Source organism: Physeter macrocephalus, chromosome 12, assembly GCF_002837175.3.
Source record: "Physeter macrocephalus isolate SW-GA chromosome 12, ASM283717v5, whole genome shotgun sequence".
Lineage (NCBI taxonomy): Eukaryota > Metazoa > Chordata > Mammalia > Artiodactyla > Physeteridae > Physeter > Physeter macrocephalus.
The window spans coordinates 36145935-36166139 of NC_041225.1; the positions used below are offsets into that span (position 1 = coordinate 36145935).

General features: G+C 46.3%; 1 protein-coding gene and 1 long non-coding RNA gene across 2 annotated transcripts in view; both read right to left on the reverse strand.

The window, feature by feature from the left end:
* Nucleotides 1–1447, reverse strand: part of LOC114487382 (uncharacterized) — a 65049-nt gene extending 63602 nt beyond the window's left edge. The window contains exon 1 of the long non-coding RNA XR_003682435.2: nucleotides 1269–1447. This is a non-coding gene — a long non-coding RNA (uncharacterized lncRNA). The remainder of the gene's footprint in view (nucleotides 1–1268) is intronic.
* Nucleotides 1448–1545: 98 nt separating this feature from the next.
* NBAS (NBAS subunit of NRZ tethering complex) overlaps nucleotides 1546–20205 on the reverse strand; it is a 357350-nt gene continuing 338690 nt past the window's right edge. The window contains exons 50-52 of the mRNA XM_024119119.3: nucleotides 19790–19928; nucleotides 13692–13820; nucleotides 1546–1975 (exon numbers count right to left, since the gene is read on the reverse strand). Coding sequence (XP_023974887.1) covers nucleotides 1700–1975; nucleotides 13692–13820; nucleotides 19790–19928 — 544 coding nt within the window. The 3' untranslated portion in view covers nucleotides 1546–1699. The remainder of the gene's footprint in view (nucleotides 1976–13691; nucleotides 13821–19789; nucleotides 19929–20205) is intronic.

Sequence of the window (20205 nt, forward strand, 5' to 3'; positions counted from 1 at the left end):
GATGATGTTAATGATGATGGTGATGATGATGATGATGATGGTGATGATGGTGATGATGATGGTGATGATGGTGATGATGATGATGGTGATGATGATGGTGATGGTGATGATGTTAATGATGATGGTGATGATGATGGTGATGATGTTAATGATGATGGTGATGATGATGGTCATGATGTTGATGATGATGGTAATGATGATGGTGATGATGATGATGATGATGGTGATGGTGATGATGGTGATGATGATGATGATGATGATGGTGAAGTGAGGTGAAGCGAACTTACTCTTACAGAGAGGGTGGACCCAACCAGGTATGTGTGTGGCATTGGTGGGAGTGTGGGGAGGAAAGGTGGAGACTAGGCTGTCCCAATATGCCACATGTCAACAACACTCAGTGAGCCACATAACACTCAGCCCACTGGCTCTGACAGCAATATGGAAATTGACCAGGGGCAGCCTTTCCACATTATTTAAACTAATTAAAAATTATTCATTGTAGTAAAGGATTGTCCTAGATGACATCATCTATCTAGACTAAACATTCTTATAAATACACGGCCACCTTCTCTCTCTCTCTCTCTCTCTCTCCAAATATTTCTTTGGGGTCATGGTAAAGACCAGTGTGCATCAGACGGATCCTCCGATGGTCCTTTAGTCACAGAGTTTGCTCCCTGCCAACTGCTGCCTAGGGGTAGTTGCTGTGGGTAGAACCTGGTGTGAGGCTTTCACGAGAGCTAAGCCCAGGACTTCCAGCCAAGAACCTTCACCTTCAAGCACACACTTCTGCAGTGGAAGCAAGTGCCAGCGAGTTACGCATTGGGGTCCTTATGGTCCTGTGCAGGGAATTCCCTTTCTGTGTTGGTTTTCCCAAGGGTCTTGTTATCTACGCCCCTGTTACGATTGGCTGTGTGTCAGTGACCCCCCCGACAGCCAATCCTGGCTGGTTCTGTCAGCCCATCCCCCCGTTACAGAGGTTCTACAGACATGCAAACCTGTCGGCCTTCTACGGAGATGTTGATAGGTTTGGAGGCCCCTAATCAATAGGCAGCCCTCGTGTGCTGGTATCGATCATCTACCTGTGGCCTTCAAATCACAATTCATCTACATGAGTGAAGCGGGGGAAGAGGTAACATTTCCTGGGCCCCTGCTAAGTATCTGACAGAGCCTCACATGACACACAGCAACCTGTGACATAAATAACACAACTCTCATCTTCGACAGGACAGACTAAGGCTCCGAGAGGAGCCCAAAGTCACATAACTAACCTGAGATGTGACTCCAGGTCCATCCTTCCTCCGTCCAGGACGTGCTCCAGCCACTGGCCATTCCACACGCTCTCCCCTTCCACCACCACCACAGCCAATGGCCTGAACTGCGGTTTTAGACACTGTATTAATTGTATTCTATCAGAAGAGATGGTTTAAAAAATAAATAAATAAGAAGAGTCCAGTCTCTCTTAGTAGGAAAGTATGTTAACCAGTCGCTATAAGAAGGAAAAAAGAGTAAAAAAAAAAAAAAAAAAAAAAAAAAATGGCAGCTTGCTCATCATTTATATACAGCTTTATTTGCAAGTCGCTGAAACCACTGAGAACAACCGACAGGTACACATGTTGCCTCTGGAAACAGCACTGGGCTCTGGAGGCTCTTCCCCCAGGGAGCTGAGACCGGTGACGGCGGTGGCCACGGGCGGGCGTGCTCACACCCAGTGCCGCGCCGCACCCAGGGCTGTGCTGAAGGTCCTCAGGGCCCGATGGGTGCCCCGCGCGGCCAGGAGGAGTGAGCCGGCTTCGGCCTCGTGGCCGGCTGCCCGCAGGTGTCTGGCCAGCTCCTCTGCGTCCCAGCGCCCTTGCTGGGGGCTGGCCAAGAGGTGCTCGACGAGACGTGGGTAGAAGGGAGTGGAGACGCACTTCACCAAGAGCTTGGCGTCCAGGAGCAGCGAGAGAAGTTCTCGGTCGCAGTTTGAATCATTCACCTGCAAGAAGTAAGACGGGCAGACGTGAGGGGCGGGCGCTGCTGACTCCCCACCAGCAACACAGACACATCCCCGCTGGCGTGCTGGGCGCTGCCCTTCTGCCTTGGCCATCAGAAACCCCTCCACCCTGGCTAACAGCGCCTGTTCCGAGCAGCACACCCAGGGCACGAGCGTCTCTGGCGTCACACACACGGGATGACAGACCCGGCCTCCTTTTCACGTAAGACGTGGCCACGTACCAAGACCCCCTGGGATCACGGTGGCGGCTCCCACATCGAGCGTCAGAAGTTGTGCTAAATGCCGGACATGTCCTCCTTCACTGAGTCCTCCCGGTCCACCCTGTGAAGCCGGCACTTTAACCTCCTGACTTCACAGATCAGGAAACTGATGGGTAAGAGTTTCGCTTAACATCGTGGTCGGTAAACCGTGGAGCCAGAATCTGAATTTAGGTCAGTCATGACTTCAAAGCTCGAGCTTGTTAACAACCACAGTTACCATTTCATTTGTGCTCCACCGTGGTCCACATTCTTTAACCTCAAACCTCTCCTTTATGTAGATCCCTGTGAAAACAATTCTTTTCGGAACGAGAACACCCTTTTCCTACTCCACTGAGAAGGTACCTGCATCAACCCCACTGTTGTAACTAGGATAACCGACAGGAGGTGTTTAAAAGTTGTTCTTGCTTAAGCCTCTAGAAAGCTCAGCACCAAACTCGCCTTTTTAAAACAAGTTTTCTGTGCTCTTTCAGTTGCATATTTTCTGTACTTTCTCCCTGGTCTTATCTTCTTGGCCTATGCATGGTTTTCCATGGCTTTGACACTTAGCTTATATTTTTCTGTTTTATCATTGTCCATATTTTCATAAGGAGTCAAGTCAACACTAATCACAGAGCAAAATTCAGAGCTTCTCATGTACATTGGGGTGTCATAAAACAGCTTCACGACAGCTTCTTCCTCATGTCACTGTGCACTTTTAATAGTTTTGGGCGTAGTAACCACAGAAATGATGTGGCATGTCAAAGCCAATTATCTCACGTTTGGACCAACTCTACTACGTAACTGTACACGGCGTGAGTGTTCTGTGACAAGGAGGAAAGGCTACTGGAGACAAGAAGGTCAAGGGTGTCGACTGGCTGCGAGGATTAAAACCAAAGAAGTTCTGAGAATCAACGTTACTGCCCACCACCAGACGGCGCCTATCTTTCCTACCAACCAGTGATCCTTCAAAACCCCACAAAGATGTCACCTCCAGTGCCATCTTCTTGGTGACATTTCCCCTAGATCTCCTGGCCAAGCTGACCCCCCTGGCCCCACACTCCAGGACGCCGTACACACGCCTCTCCGGGCTGTATTATGGTGCTTGGTCTGGCTGCCTTCCTACCACCCTGGGAGCTTCTTGAGGGCACGGGGGGCTGCAGCCCTTCCATTTCAGCACCCAGTTTAATTCGCACTCGTTAAATGGCTGAATAAACCTACGTCGCTGAAACCCGTCACATTTTTGTAAAGTGCTCAATCACGTACGTGATTGAACAAGATTCTAGACTCAGAACTGAAGAGCCTTGCAAACTCTGGGCGTCTTTTCTTCGGCCTCTCATTCCATCAACAGTTACATGCCGCTCATCCACCTCTGACTCAGGAAGACACTGAGGTTGGACTCAATTTCCCACTTTTTGTTTGCTTTCGTTTTTAGAGGTGGCGACAAAAGCAACTGGTACCAGACCAGTTTTTCTGCTGCTGAAAGTGGCAGAAGAGCTTTCCATCTTCCCCACTGGGGGCTGCTAACGAAGGTTCTGCATGCCTTCTTTCCCTCCTTTGTCTTTTGCTCCAGAGCAGGGAACCAGGACCTGAACCCCATCACGGTGCCTGTCACTTCCTGAGAGGCCCTCCCGTGCCACTGAGGCACCTTCGCTGTAAGCCTTAAAACGGCCCTTTAAGACAGTTCCGTCCGATCTCATTTGACAGACGCATAAGCCGAGGCTCAGTGAGGTCAGAGCCGTGTGTCAAGCGTCATAAGGCTGATACACGGCGAGCTGCCCGGGAGCCCTCAGCTCTGACGGGTCCGTGCGTTTACTGCTTGTTCCCCCCAGACCCAGACCGCGAGCTCCTTCCTCCAGAGCAGAGATGGTGTGTCCTCTGTTCACCCTGCAGCCCCAGGCCCAGAAGAGCGTGGGCCTCATGCGGGGAGCTCAGCAAGATCTGTGGAATGAATACGTGAAGAATGAGTAACTCCAAAGCTCGCGTCCTTTCACGGTACACCGCGGCCTCGACACACGCTCGTGTGAGCGCGCGCGCGCGCACACACACGCCACGCACACACGCACACGCGCGCACGAATGGCAGCTGAGTTACTGTGCGTGTCGTTAGTTTGGTTCACTGTCAAAAATAAAGAACCCTTCCACCTAACCCTCCAGGAGAGAACAGAGTGTGTGCCAGGATGCTACAGGCAAATGTTTGATAAAATACGTGGATAAAAGTCTCAGCGTCCAAACACTGCGGGGTGATACTTTCTTTGCTGCCCTGAGTAAGTCTTCAAGGCTAGGACACCTTTATTATTCTTTCTATTGACTCACGACCCCTCCCTCTGGGGGCCTGAAAGGCTCCTAGAAAGGGAATGATGGATTTTTCCAGCTCGAGGAAGCGACAGGGGTTCTGTCAATGCTGTTCTTCTGATCCTCTCTTCTGTTTGCTTCCCTCCAGCGCAATGACATCCTGAAAATTGGTTTCCCGCTGGACGTGCCTTTCGGGTAACTGCCCGTGTCCTAAGGCAGGGTGGGTGTCCACCCTCCAAAAGCTCTCCGTCTACTATCCCGGCTGAGGAAGCCTAAGGCTGAGGTCACGGACGTGAACTCCGACGTTTCCCCTGTGGTCCTGGCCCGCTCGGAGGCTCCCTAGAGAGAGGCAGAGGCAGAGACTGCAGACCTCCACTGAGCCTGGGCCGCGGCCAGGGGAGGGCGCGGGGGAAATTCTGGTTTAGCTCCTCATAACCAAATGCTGGCAAAATAAAGGGCCGACTTTGTTTCCTTTCTCCGGCCTTCTACCTGATTCTGGCTCTTGGCAAGATGTACAGGATGGCCAGAGTATACTTTATAATTGTCATGTGCAAGGAAAACACTGCACAGACATTTATTCTGTACATATTTGGGACAAAACGGAGAATGAAAGAATACACAAAGTAAGAGAAGGCCTTTCTAAGGACCCATTCCAACAACTGCGTTTTAACGAAGAGGAGCCTGAGGGTCAGAGGAGGAAAGGAGAGCCCGAGGCCACAGGCAGCCAAAACCGCTCCTCCAGACACACCCAGCGCCTGCCTCAGGGGCACCAAGGCCAGCCTGAGTCCTCCTCCTCAGCACAGCAGATTTCCTGGCATCATCGCGACATCGCGGAGCTGCTACGTTCATTTGTCAAGCCTCAGCTTGTCTTCGTTTTTCTTTGTCTTTGACTAAAATCCTAACTTAAGCCACTGATCATCTGGTACTACCTACCACAGAAGCCTACAACTGTCTTACCAGTTAGAATTACTCATTCTAACCTACTTGATTTTTCTTTTTGAAATAAAAAGAAAAAAATGGAAATAGTTTTAAAAAAGAAAGAAGTCTGTATCAGGATCATCACAAGAAAATTATTTTATCCTCCTTTTCTCTCTAGTAATTATCCATATGCAAATATATTTTCACAATCAATCCTGTGACATTTGTACCTACTTTTCTCATACGTTGAGAATTTTTAAAAACTATTTTCACACAGTTTTCATTCCTAAAAAGTTTAATGGCTGCGAAGTAGTCTATTGAACAAGTTATTTAACTTCCCCTGCTATAAATAGCTGTTTATAATCATTTGATATTATTGAAACACGACAAGTGGATGGTTTTTACACACATCCTTTCTTTATTTGAATTATCTCCTTAAAATAAATTATTAGGAGAGGTATAACTGGGGTCTTATGGGATGACATGTATCCCCCCAAATTCATATGTTGAAGTCTTAACCCCCAATACGTGAGAATGTGACTGTATTTGGAGACAGGGCCTTTAAAGAGGTAAATAAGGTTTAATGAGTCATTGGGGTGAATCCTAATCCAGTTTCATTGGTGTCTTTATAAGAAGAGAAGATGACACACACACAAACCCAGAGGCAACCACGTGCGGACACAGGAGGAAAGCAACCATCTACAAGTCAAGGAGAGAGGCCTCAGAAGAAATCAATCCCACCGACACCTTGATCTTGGACTCTGGGCCTCCAGGATTGCAAGAAAACACATTTCTAGTGTGTAAGTTGCCCAGGCTGTGGTACTTCGTTATGGCAGCCTGAGCAGACCAGTACATGGGGCAAAGCATCTGAAACAATGTTTGGCTGAGGCTGTGAGAGCAGTGCGGTCACACAGTGACGTGGGCCGTCCAGCTCACAGTGGTGCTATCAGGGGAGGAGTGTGTCAGTTCCACTGCAAACTTCTCAGCTTTGGATGTTACTATTTTGAGAAGAAACTCATTTTGCTAATTCAGGAGATATGCATAGGTACCTCAAAGATGATTTTATTTCAATTTGTTTATTTTCAAGAATGAATTTTTTCCATACATTTCCTGTCATTTTAATTTTTTCTTGTGGGAAGGATCAAATCCTTTGCTCATTAACTGAAGTTTCAACGTCATTTTCCACATGTGAAGGAGTTCTTTGTATAACTTAAAAATTAAATTTGATTTTAGTTATTGATATAATGGGCATTCTAATCTGTTGTTTGCAATTCTGTTTTGGTTATTTGTTGTCTTGTAGAAGTTTTACATTTTTATATCATCAGGAAAGGATCTGTTCCTTTATGATCCTTTTCCTATTGCTTTAACGCTTAGAAGCTATACTTGCTTGAAGGATCTGATATGTATGCGTGTATGTGTATGTTTGTGTGTGTGTGTGTGTGTATATATATACATATACATATATATAATTTTCTGATTTAAAAAATATCTTAACTTTTTAATTGGTCGGGAAGCACTTTGGTGTATGGTCTGGGGAAAATCACGCCTCCCTGACATTGGCTGGATTGGTGCTTTAAGGGCTTAAGGAAGAAAATACATTCAGTCATTTTTGGAATCAGTTGGATGTTTGAAATAAATATGTGAGAAGTCCAGGAAGATTAGTTGATTTAATTCCTCTGATCAAATAACTTTGAATTAGAGTACGAAGTAGTCGTCTTGCGAAGAGAAAGCAGACAGGCTTTTGGGTGAGAGACCAATTTCCAATCCTGGCTTTTCAGCTACAGAGATGTACGACGTTGTTAAGGATAATCTCTCCAGGCCCCAGTTTCCAAATGTGAAATACAGACAACAGACAGGGGTTGAGATAATCTATGTTTTTAACTGCCTAGCACAATGCCTGGTGTAGAGTTCAAGTTCAGTAAATGGCGGGAGTTATTACAGTCAAACAAATCAGGAATAAAGCATAGAAGGAGAAGGCGGCCTTACCTATATCATACAATGAGTAAAAGGCTTGCCTTCTCTGTCAGTGATTTTTTTTTTTTGGTCGGTGATTAATTTTTGAGAATAAATGAAACTTTGAAGATCTTGGGGGAAAAAACTTATTAAAGCACAAAGCACTACTGTCTTCCAAGCCATTAAAATGTTAACTGCTTAATTCCTGTTTCAACAATAGGTAATGAACCTTCTCTGAATTAAATATTTGATTTTATGGATCTGTACGAAGCTAAGAGTAATTACAGTAAGGAGAGAAGCTGAAATCCCAGTAGCCTAATGCATGCAGGACCTCATTTCAATTTCTTTAAAGAAGATTATTTAATATTATTTCACGGTTTACTTTAGGGAAGGATATCTGTCTCACTGCTACATATACTTTTACTAATAAAAGTTATTAAATGTATCAGCTACAAGTGCAGAAAAATAAAAGGGCAACAGAAGTGTATACTTGCAATAAGAAAAATGCCTGCAGGTAACTTTTTGTTTTCTCTATTTAGTTGCATGACATTCAGACTCCATTTCTCGGCACGTCATCAGCTCCACTCCTGGCATGGGATTTAGTAGTACACATACCTCTTCTAAATCCAAAATTAGGACAATCCTCTGACTGAGGATCTAACAATGGGAGAGAATCTTTGAAGATTCAAGCTTGGTCACCTCTATGACCCATTGTGGGGCCCTGAGTTTGGCTAGCTCCAAACTTTGTACTTGCCCCCTTTCTACTTTGCTTAATTCCTTGTGTTACTGTTGCATACGTCAATCTCCTGATGAGATAATTCCTCTACACAGAGGGATGCGTATTTTACTTCGTCTTTACAAATGTCCTACCCGTTCCTCATTCCAGCGCACAGTACCAGCCTATGCACAATGGTACTTTATACGTCTGTTCACACTAAGTAAGGCAGCCACCCATCAGAGCTGTCTAGAAATCTAATAGGTTAGCCCATAGGGAGTGAGCTGCCTGTCGCTAGAGGCAACCAGCTGATACGATTGGGAGATATTCTGTTGCAGAGCTTCCTTCACTGAGAAGACCAACTACCAGCTGAGGATGAAGGAAGACGGGTGAAAGCAACATGTCTAGGTACGTACAAGTTAAAATGGTATTTAGAAATAAGTAGATATGCCCAAAATTCTGAGAAAAAGAGCCTGGTACTAAAAGAGACAAAAGAACAGGGATTGTAAAAATAGGTCACTTTCGTAGAGAATGGACTTGAGGACACGGGGAGGGGGAAGGGTAAGCTGGGACGAAGTGAGAGAGTGGCATGGACATATATACGCTACGAAATGTAAAATCGATAGCTAGTGGGAAGCAGCCGCATAGCACAGGGAGATCAGCTCGGTGCTTTGTGACCACCTAGAGGGGTGGGATAGGGAGGGTGGGAGGGAGGGAGATGCCAGAGGGAAGAGATATGGGAACATATGTATATGTATAGCTGATTCACTTTGTTATACAGCAGAAACTAACACAGCATTGTAAAGCAATTATACTCCAATAAAGATGTTAAAAAAAAATAGGTCAGTTTAATGTCAATTGGTATCTGTAAGAGATACGGGAAAACACTCACTTGATCCTTCTTTGCGTGACTGGATCACTTCAGCCTAACCTGGTTTGGATACGCTTAGAAGAAAACCAGCTGACATAAGGGCCAAAACAAAAGAAGGGCTTTGCAGACACCAAACAGGGTTGTTAGGAGCCCAGCCCAAGGTGCCTGATATCACAGCATGCCGAGGCCAGGAGGGACACGTGTAAGCCTGACTTCAACACGAGACGGCAATATCACGGGAGCGCTACAGCGGGGACAGACGCTCACCAGGCAGCTCCTTGTTGGAAATCTGGATTGAGTTAAAGGGGGAACAAAGAAGGGAAGGTTTCCCGGTTTTATATACATGTTGGCCCTTGAACAACGTGGGTCTGGACTGTGCTGGGCCACTTACACGTGGATTTTTTTTCAGTAGGAAATACTACAGCACTGCACAGTCCCTCGATGGCTGAATCCACAGATGTGGAGCAATAACCTCAGATGTGGATTCAGAGGGCCAAGCCTAACTTACACGTGGATTAACCCCTGTGCTGTTCACGGGTCGACTGTAAACATGTTAATCCAAGCACGCTTTTCTGAGAATCTTTAAAGCTCTCCCTCCGACCTAGACACGGGTCACTGCGGGTAATGTTGGTAGGTGCCAGTACCTTCGTGGCAAAATTAAAGGAGATAAGAATCACATTTATTAAAACCATGAAGGACTGTGTTGTGGAAGCAATTGCACCGGGCAGAACTGAGATCCACATGTTCAAGATAAAGGCTGCAGGCTTCATTCTAGAGGTGCTCTCTTACGAGGGCTTTCAAAGCACAGCACAGAGCACCCAGGGAGCGGTCGGCTCCCCACCTCTAGCCGGGCTGGACCAGGGCCCAGTGACTTAGCGGATTTGAAAAAGGAAGCCCTATGCAGGGCAAGCTGTCAAACTAGCTCTGCGCTCCTCTTTTCAGTGCTGATATTATATGGTTCAAGATGCTTTCAACAAGTTCACTTCCCTGTGGAGATAACCCGTGTCCAATATCAGAGAGCCCACTAAGTTAGGTCAAAAGAAGCGGCGTGGTCAAGTACAGGCTCTGAACGCTGGATCCAGGGTTTCAATTTCAGGTCAGGCTACTTACTAGCCGTATGACCTCTGAGTCTCAGTGTTTTCATCTGCGAAACCAGAATGGTATCTTTCCAGAGGATTATTAAAAAGGGAAGGTCAGGATGTTCCTATGATAACACCTGGCACAGTTGGTACTGGAAGATAGTTATTACGAGCATCAGGGAGAAACACTTAATTAGGTGCCAAAGGTCTTAAACCCTTCCATGAATGATTCTTTTAACAGGCACGTGGTCCAGGACAGTCCCTGCGATGTGGCGTCGGGGCAGAGGCACTGCGCGGTGCTAAGAAGGACGAAGCAGTGAAGAGCAGAAGCCACCACACGTCTGGATTATGAATCGGGACATGTTTCAGTCTATGAAGCTGCTGTAAATACACACCTGCTTACTTCGATGAAATGAGTCAAGGGACTTCCACCTGGTAGAAAGCATCCCAGAGGTGAGATTCAAACCCACCAGCAACGAATATACTTCCTGGAGAGAGGAAGGTTTTGAAGGTGAGCTCTAAGTCTCACCAGGGCCGGTGGAGAGGGTGATCCGGCGGTCGGGGCCACGCCAGGGTTTTCAATTGTTCATCAGAGACGTAACCTCTAAGAAGGCCCTTCTGTCTCTGGCCTAGGAAAGAGGCTGTTGGCCGTTTGTAAGGACACGCCGAACACCAGAGGCTTGCAATTTCAGAAAAGCTTAGAGAAAGGAGTGAGCACCGCTGTTGGAGGAGAAGCTGGTATAATCTCTGGCATCAGCATTAAGTAGCATCCTTTTAAATGTAAACACCTAGAAAGCTGTCAGTATCTTACAACAAATAGCGGAATAATACAAGCTATGAGAGAGAAAGTGGAGGCATTTTTCTGCCTGGATCCGCGCACTGTGCAGGAACAACTGCCCATCAGAGGAGTTCCTTTGACAGATGCTTTTTGTTTTTGTTTTTGTTTTTAATGTCAACAGGAATTACCGTCAACAACCAAAAGGGCAGAAACAAGTTACTGATGAACTCAGGGCCCCCCAGTAATGGACAGAGTGAATGGCAAAAGAAACACAAAAAAAGAAAGCCAACATTTCGTATTTTTCACTGTAATACCAAGTATGATTTAAAATAGCTTGACAGGAGCCCTGCAAAAAGGCCCAATGAAACTCTTCCCTTAGAAAAGTATAACATGACTTTTTAATGGTGCTGGGAGAGCAATGATAAATTATAGTAATTTCTTTTCATTTATATCGCACTCTTGAAACGACAAAATTACAGAGATGGAGAACAGATTAGCAGCTGCCACTGGCTGCTGGGCGGGTGGGGGAGGGAGGGGTTGGCTGCGGCTCTAAGGGGCGGCCTGGGCGATCCTCGTGATGGCGCTGCTCTGGATCTTCACTGTAGTCACATGAATCCCCAGGGGACAATACTGCACAGAACTTTACGCACAGACACACACACACACACAGACACACACACACACACACACACACAGACACACACACACACACACACACACGAGGGCACGTAAAACTGTGAAATCCAAATCAGGTCCAGAGACTGTATCACTGTCAACGTCTTGGTGATAATTATACTATAGTCATGCAAGATGTTACCACTTGGGGAAACTGGGTGAAGGGTACAAAAAATCTTGCTGTTATTTTCTACAGCCGAATGTGAACTTAAAACTGTCTCAAAATGAAAAGTTAAAAAATGTTTAAAAACTGGAAAAATCTGCCACACTTTATTTCTCTGGAGGATGCAAAAGCTTCCATGAACACACGTGAAGGTCACAGATGGGCCAGCCTAATGGGAGTACTCAACTTAGTGCAGAGAAGTTACAAGTCAGTGTCATTACTGAATTCCTAAAAGTAAGGGTCTCAGTGGTAGGTCAGTGACTCACCTCAGCAATGGACGCCCCTGGCTTTGATTTTCGCACCTGAAGAGGCCACAGAGGTTTCGGGTGTTCTCATCACAACCCTAGGCGAACCCCCCACAGACTTTTAGCACAGTGCTGCACGTCAGACGTGCAGCTCAAAGTGTCATGGAGGGAAACTAGTGCCATTTAAAAATGACTTGGGTGATGCAACATTCCCATTTGATTTATTTTGATGGTGTGTGCACGCGTGTGTGCGCACACGCGTGTGTGCAGGGGTGTGTGGCAGGCAGCAGGGCTGGTTCACAGTTAGGGAGCCCCCCTTCTAGTTGCAGTTCTGATGCATTTGAGATAAAGAATCTTTCAAATGAAAACTGACACGCTCACCTATGGGATTCAGGAGTGTGTCAGGAATGCCCTACACAGGACGAACGGGGAACGGCAATGTTGAACACATCACTGTTTTATGCTCAAAGAGGCCCATGGCAAGCTTTAGTGGGAAGACCTGAGCAGAGATATGAATACGTTAAAGGGTGGTGAGGGGAAAAAAGACACTGAAAGAATGCAGCCTGATTTTCTCCAGTTTTCCCTTCTTCCTGATGTCTTGGATTTGCAATTAAAAATCAGCTAAGAAAAAAAAAATCTCACCGCAGTTCTTAGTTTCTTGTAAATTCCCAACATCATGCAACTTTTGTTTCAGCACAGAGAGACAGGGAGGTTGCCACTGGACAAGTCCCCTCAATTCCCTACTTCAGTCTAGTTTCTAGAAAGGCCCTTGTTATGCTCAACTATCAGTGATAACGAAGGGCATTTTTATCAACACAAAATCTTTACAGAAACTTTACATGGTTTTGAAAACAAATCTAAATGAATAAAGGCACTAGGTTTTTCTCATTTTGTTCATTTTTACTGTTTCCAAATGCAATTATGCTCTGCTTTCTGCATCCTTTGTCATTAACAAAACTGTGCATATCCATGACATCCTTTCATCAATCTCTTCGCTGCGCCACTGCTCTAGGACCCCTCTGCCCTCTCGGGTCCCTAAAAGACATCCTCTTATATTTTTGTTAAAGTGCACACATTCACGCTTCAAATGAAAGAATGATCACCCTGCAGAAGGGTTTCAGTGAGGATAATACAATGCAGATTCATTAAACACAACCCTGAGCTAGCTAATCCTAAAGTGTAAAATTTAAAAAGGGAAGTGAAAGTTTCTTCCTTAATCATGATAACAAGGCAACAGCCTTGAGGGAGGACTCTCCAGCCTTGACACTAGCCCCCCCGTTCCTCAAACTAGGAGGGGCTTCGGTGGTGGTGTCGGCCGCCAGAGGAAACACGAGCTTGAGATTTACGATGGTGCCAGGAAACATGACTCTTTCTCACCTTTCATTAGTAGATCACCAAACACATGCAGGCACCGAAAACCTGCTTGATGCTAGGAGCTCCTCGACCAAGATTTCAAGTGGCAAGGACTAGTCCGCTAGTCCCAGGCTGCTTTGACATTTTCTTAAAGAGACTAATACACTGCTTCTCTAGAGAAAATGCTTCATGATCTGCATTTGTATTCTTGGCACCTAAACCCAGAGTGTGGTTCATGGGAGGAGTTTAGTGAATGTTTGTAAAATAGACAAATATCTACTGCTTAGACAAACAGAAACAGCTATTGTGGTCAGAGTGGAGATAAAACAGTCCTGAGTAAATCACAGTTGTTCTTGATGAGAATGGCAATACTAACTCATTTCCCTGGAACATAAGAAAGAAATTCCGCAGGGGGCACCTTAGCAATGGCGGTGATGTGGTCCAGGGCCATGGCGTGCAGACGCTCGTCTTGGCTCTCGAGGAGAAGCTTCAGGGATGGGAGCAGCAGGGCCTGGTGCAGCAGCAGCGAGCACAGCTCCTTCACACCCTGGAACCACAAGGGCAACTCTGTGAGTGAGAAGGAAAGGAAGCGCATCCAAGCGCCGGCATGATTCTGCTTGTGGCTTTCCACACCTTTTCCTATGAGTGTGTGTGTCTGTCTGTGTCTGTACAAAATGCACACATGGGACCACGCTGATTTAGTGTTTGGTACCTGTTTCGCTCACTTCACCATCTATTCATAAAATCTTTCCAAGTATCAGATATTCATCTACAACGTTGCTACTTTAATGGCTGCATAGGATCCCGATGGATGGATATAGGACTGGAATTTATTTTCCTAAACTCTCAGAGCCCTGGTTCCCTCCCAAGTAAAACAGAGGTAAACTGTATCTACTCTGCAGTGTGGGGTGTGTGTATGTGTGTGTGTGTGTGTGTGTGTGTGTGTGTGTGTGTGTGTGAATAAGTATTAGTGAATAATAATGTACAATGCTCAGCATATACTAGACGCTTGACAATAAAAACTATTGTCGGGCTTCCCTGGTGGCGCAGTGGTTGGGAGTCCGCCTGCCGATGCAGGGGACACGGGTTCGTGCCCCGGCCCGGGAAGATCCCACATGCGGTAGAGCGGCTGGGCCCGTGAGCCGTGGCCGCTGAGCCTGCGCGTCCGGAGCCTGTGCTCCACAACGGGAGAGGCCACAACAGTGAGAGGCCCGCGTACCGCAAAAAAAAAAAAAACAAAAAAAAAACCTGTTGTCAATTGTTAATATTATCAAAAATATCTAGTTATCACCCACTGTAACAAAGGAAATCAGCAATTCACACATTTTAAAACCTGTTTATAGTTAATGTCAATGTAAATTGGATGCTTGATACACTTAAGATGCTCCATCTTCATGAAAACTATCTGTGGTCCAGAAAAATGAAAATGGATTTAGATTGTCACAGACATATTTGCATTTTACTCGCGGCCCTTTTTCTATGCTGGCTGAACCTGCCATCAGAGAGCAGGCTTTTCTATAACAAGCGATAATCTTTCACAACAAAAGTATAAAAGCATAGAAAATAAATTTTCAAGCTATTCTTCCCCGCTGAGTTACACGTTCCCTCGGTGTCCCGACTTTAGCTGTAACGTGAAGCACAGATCACTTGGACCAAAGGCCGGACAATGGGCGCAACCTCATTATATAAAGCGAGGGCTGTTTTTGAAAGAACTGGGCATCACCGCCCTCTGTGGGACGATCTTCCTCTTGTGCTACTCCAGCAGGAGCACATCGGAGGAGAAAAACTCAAATGCATGACATTTTCATAATTCCTTTACATTATTATCAAGAGTAGATAAAAGAAGGCTGACATAAAGAAGCCCTACTTAAAGCTTGGGATAAAGGCCTCTTTGGAATTCCACTCACTGTCTTTTATTAGCTTGCACCCAGCAGGCCACTGCTGGAAATCAGACTGGAAGGCTGTGCCCCCTAAACCCGTGTGAAAATGATCAATATCAGCTAACAGTTCTGTAAAATGTGTACTTCAAACACGGATTCTCATTCAGGAAAGTGCTCTGCATGCCTTAAGGCACATATTGCATACAGGGGCCTCTCACCCAGCATCTGGGCCAAAGTTAATCTGGGATGCCAAAACCTGCAGAAAACATTTGGGAAGACGAAATATAAACTCCCGTGCGTGACAGTCTAGCCCAGCTGCCACGCACCAACCTGCTTCCTCTGCCCTCCTCCCTGTAGCCTTACGGCCTCTCCCTCCCACCCTGCACAGGCCTCTGAGAGCAGCGCCTGCCCGGGAGACCTTCCTCTCACCACGGGATGCTCTGAGCCGCGCTGTCCAGCAGGGCAGCCGCGGGCCATGTGGGGCTTGTGAGCATTTGAGATGTGGCTAGTGCAAATGAGAAACTGCATTTTTAATTTTATTCAATTTCACTTAAGCTTGCTTTTCATACCCACGTGTGGCTCACGGCTACCACAGTGGAGGGTGCAGCAGAGAGTTTGCGGCTCTCGCGGATCTCTGGGTCTTCGCACACGATGTAACCTCTGCTGTCTCTCTCTCTCTTTGATTAACCCCTACTCATCGTTAGGTCTCAGCTTACAAAGGCACAAGAAAATTCCATTCCCTGCGATGGTACCTCTGATGTCCCAGGTTTGGCACTCCTTTATTCTGGCTATACCTCGCTGAATATTTCCTACGTTACCTGTCATCTTGTATTACTGTAATCATTCGTCTATCTGCCTCACTTGAGGGCAAGAAGGTTTTTCCTTCTCTGTATTCCAAACTTGCTTAGTACATACTGTACCCCAAATTATTTGTATTCTCTCTCTTAACTCTCATATATGCTTATTCAATAAGTTATCAGTAATTGGTAAATAGGTATTTCTCAGTAATTTATGATATTTGGAAGAAGCATATCACTTGGCTGATCTTAGCTTTGATGAAAAATTTACGGAAATAACCTATACACCCCCGCTTTGAGCAGGCATAATGGCTAGATATCCCACAGCCAGACAAGGACACCCAGGAATGGAAGAATTCATTTTATGAGAGCTACTGGGTGCTTTTTATCTCTTAGCTAACAGTTACTGGCTAAATACTTACTTGCAATTAAGGACTATACTATATTCACCTGGTATTTTCCCCTGTGTTACAAGAGGATACTTTATTAGGATGTTTATAAAGGGATTTGGGGAGCTGCAGGAAAGGTCAAAGTAGCAAAGGGAACCACAAAACACCTTATATGGTACATTTGCAGCTCAAACCTGTCTGGCCATCAGGACACAGAACAACAACGAGAGGCCTTGAATACAGAGAAGCAGGTGGGCTGGGGCCCAGAGCCGAGGCCAGAACCCTGGGCGCTGGTCCTCCCCGTGGACTGTTTTGTTTTTTTTGTTTTTTTTTTGCGGTACGCTGGCCTGTCACTGTTGTGGCCTCTCCCGTTGCGGAGCGCAGGCTCCGGACGCGCAGGCTCAGCGGCCATGGCTCACGGGCCCAGCCGCTCCGCGGCACGTGGGATCCTCCCGGACCGGGGCACGAACCCGCGTCCCCTGCATCGGCGGGCGGACTCTCAACCACTGCGCCACCAGGGAAGCCCTGGACTGGGGTTCATGGTGATGCCCTGGGCCCTGTGGCTGCCGGTCGTCAGGGCGGCTGGACCGGTCCACCAGCGGTCCTTCTGTCCTCACGCCACCCTCCCACTGGTCCTGGGGTATCCAGCACCTAAAGGTGTGGCAGGGCCCGCAGCAAGCGCGTGGAACACAAGGTGTGCAGGGGTGGGTGTCGTCGATTCGAAAAATCAAGCTCTCGACGTCCTCAGGAGCGCCTCAGCCGTGAGCGAGAACAATCACACTAAGACTGCGAAGCCGGGGTCAGCTGGGCTCCCCGAGAGCTGGGGGGCGAGCTCCCACACACCCGCCGCAGCGTCTGCCACGCTAGCTCCTGCTGTGCCTCTGCAGTGGCCCTCGGGGGCAGCCACAAGTAGATGGAACTTGGGAGTTTACATCTAAATGCCAGGAACTTGTTTTATGCCAAGTTGCCAATTTCTGGCTCTACAGACACCCCGCTCCTGAGGACGCTGCACGCATTGCCATGGATAGAAGCTGAGAAGGAGGATATGCTAACTTTCCAGACTGTGGGACGCACGACCTGTGAGAAACAGTGATTTTATCTTTCTCTACTATTTTCCATCAGCAAAACCACCTCGGCCATAAGTCAACAAGTACCATGAGCGACAGCGGGCGATCGTGAAAAGAGCCACAAAGAAAAAAAAATCTCTACATGTGGGAGCTTGGCAGGAGGGTGGGAAATGGGGATGACGGAAAAAGTAAGCCCCTTTAAGTCCCGTCAGAGATAATCAGGCAAACGCATTTCACACACCATGCAGTAGGGCCACCAAAGGTACTGGAGTAAAAAAAAAAGTGAGTCATGGATACTTTTACTGCCACAGTGATACTAAGTCTCATGGAAGTCTGAAATGAGACTATGTAGATTCCAAATGTGGTAAAATAAACTTAACAAGACATTTCCATTTTATGATAATACTCTTCCTTCCTTTGTAACAATTTTAATTCACATTTGAGCAAATTTAGTGATTAATAAAAATAGTACACGACATTTGCAAAGTTCCTTCAGTCATGGCATCCTAAGGAAAAAAAATCTACATGTATACCCAATTGAAATACAGAAGGTAGCAAAACAAAAATGAAGAAAAGTCACTGTGGCAACAGAACTCTTGATGACGATCTTTCATCTCATCAAATTGGAACAGAGAGGCGATAATGACCTCCTTCAAAATGGGGCTCAATCCAGTACCTTACTCCTCACCCCAAGAGAATGATGGACTCGTGAGAGGCAGTGAACTAAGTGCTACGGGTGAAGAAGTGAAGAGACAGCCTCAGCTCATGCTCCTCCCAGGACTGGAGACCTCACAGAACAGTCGAAACAAGAGTCCCCGCTGAGGCCATGTGGTCTAACCCCTTGTTTCAGAGATGAGAAAGCGGAGGTCCAGAGATCCTAAATAATGTTTTCCTAACCTAGATTCAACAGAACTGACAGTAGGACACTTCTGGTGTCTGGTCCTAATCTAACAATGCTTGATCTTAGCTTATGTTAAGGCAGAGATGAAACCCATGTTATTTACGTACCCTGGTGGGGGTAATACAGTGTGCTGAGTCCCCACTCTCTGCAGCATGCTGAATCTGCCTTGGGTGAAACAGAGATGCTACAGCCATGGTTCCTACCCTCCAGGTGCTCACAATATAGCAGAGCCGATCACAGGTAGATAAGTATCTGATACAAGCAAATCACAGGCTACTGGAGTAAGGGGAAGTTATCTTTGGTGCTGGTACTTTAAATATTTTATAGAATAATTTTGTCATTCTGGTGGTTGAAGATGTCTTTAAATGGACACAGTATTTTATTTTATTTTATTATTTTTTTTTTTTGTGGTATGCGGGCCTCCCTCTGCTGTGGCCTCTCCCGTTGCGGAGGACAGGCTCCGGACGTGCAGGCTCAGCGGCCATGGCTCACGGGCCCAGCCGCTCCGCGGCATGTGGGATCCTCCCGGACGGGGGCACAAACCCGTGTCCCCTGCATCGGCAGGCGGACGCGCAACCGCTGCGCCACCAGGGAAGCCCCTGGACACAGTATTTTAAATTCAATCAAAAAACACTTAGCCAGTCCTTCATTCAGAAAACAATTCATTAAATGTGCATTCATAAAGAGAATATTTTCCTTGAGTGATTACAATGAAGATTCAAAGAATCGTAGTTACAATTTTATTTTCAAGTTTATCTGCTATGTGGTAGAAACTCAAAAACCAATTAATCAGTTTAGTGCCATTATCCAAATGCTTAAACTTAAGACATGTAAATTGCTCAAACAATACATTGCTGAGGTCAGATCCACAGCAGGGGGCTGTAGTTAATATGTGCTTATTTTAGAATGTACCAATTTACATATATATTACACAAATATCTCTGGGACAGTCATATTATGGGATCAAATAGAGAACAAGGTCAACATGGAGGTGGCTGAGTTCTTACCATGTTTACACAGAATAAATATTGTGGTTATGCACTCTTATTACAATGATGTCAAAAAAGTATGTGAAAATCAGAGTCGCTGGTTACCTGCCGAGGAGTGCTAAGGTAGCTGCTATGTTACCAACTGGCCTGGGTCAGCCACACAGGACACTTGAGCTACCTACCGTGACCTCTTAGAACAGAAACTTGAGTTAGACATAAAAGGGCATCCAAAAAAAGCAGAAAACTGGGTTCTACTCTGGGACCTGTAAAAGGAAAACTGCTTCAGAGCGCCAACGAAGAGAAAATGACCTCAAAGAATCCTTTTAGCCCTGCTTTTCTTCATTTGATCGGTCACAAATTACGGGCTTTACTTTACCTACCGATAACTTAAGCTAAATGCTCCCCAAGTACAGTCACTGGTATTGTTTATACCAAAGAGCTGGGAACAGGAAAGGGATATCCCGCAGGAAAGCCACTTGAAATACCCACTCACCTCTGCAGGGAGCATCTGTTCGGTGTTATATAAAGAGCGGCAGATTTTCAAAACTTCATTCCCCAGCCCTTCCTTGTTCTCCACCGTACACCTGGCTAGCATCACTGTAGCCAGTCTCACCCACGGATTACTGGTTATGCTGGTTCGAAGGGAGAAAAATGCAAGGCATGGGAAACGATGAAACTTATAACAATTGTGATAAGAAATTTTAAAACAGAAAAGAAATCCCACTTTTTCAAGTAAAATGCTTTTGGCAAATTGCAGTCATAATCTGCATGATGTGTTCCTTCATGTCTATCTTGGAGAAAAGATACCAGCCCACAGAGGGGAAAGAGCTTGCTGGGGTGTATGGACAAGTGCCCCAGCAGCAAGGAGCCAGTGGGTAGACGCCGACCAGCACAGCCTGCTCTGGAGCC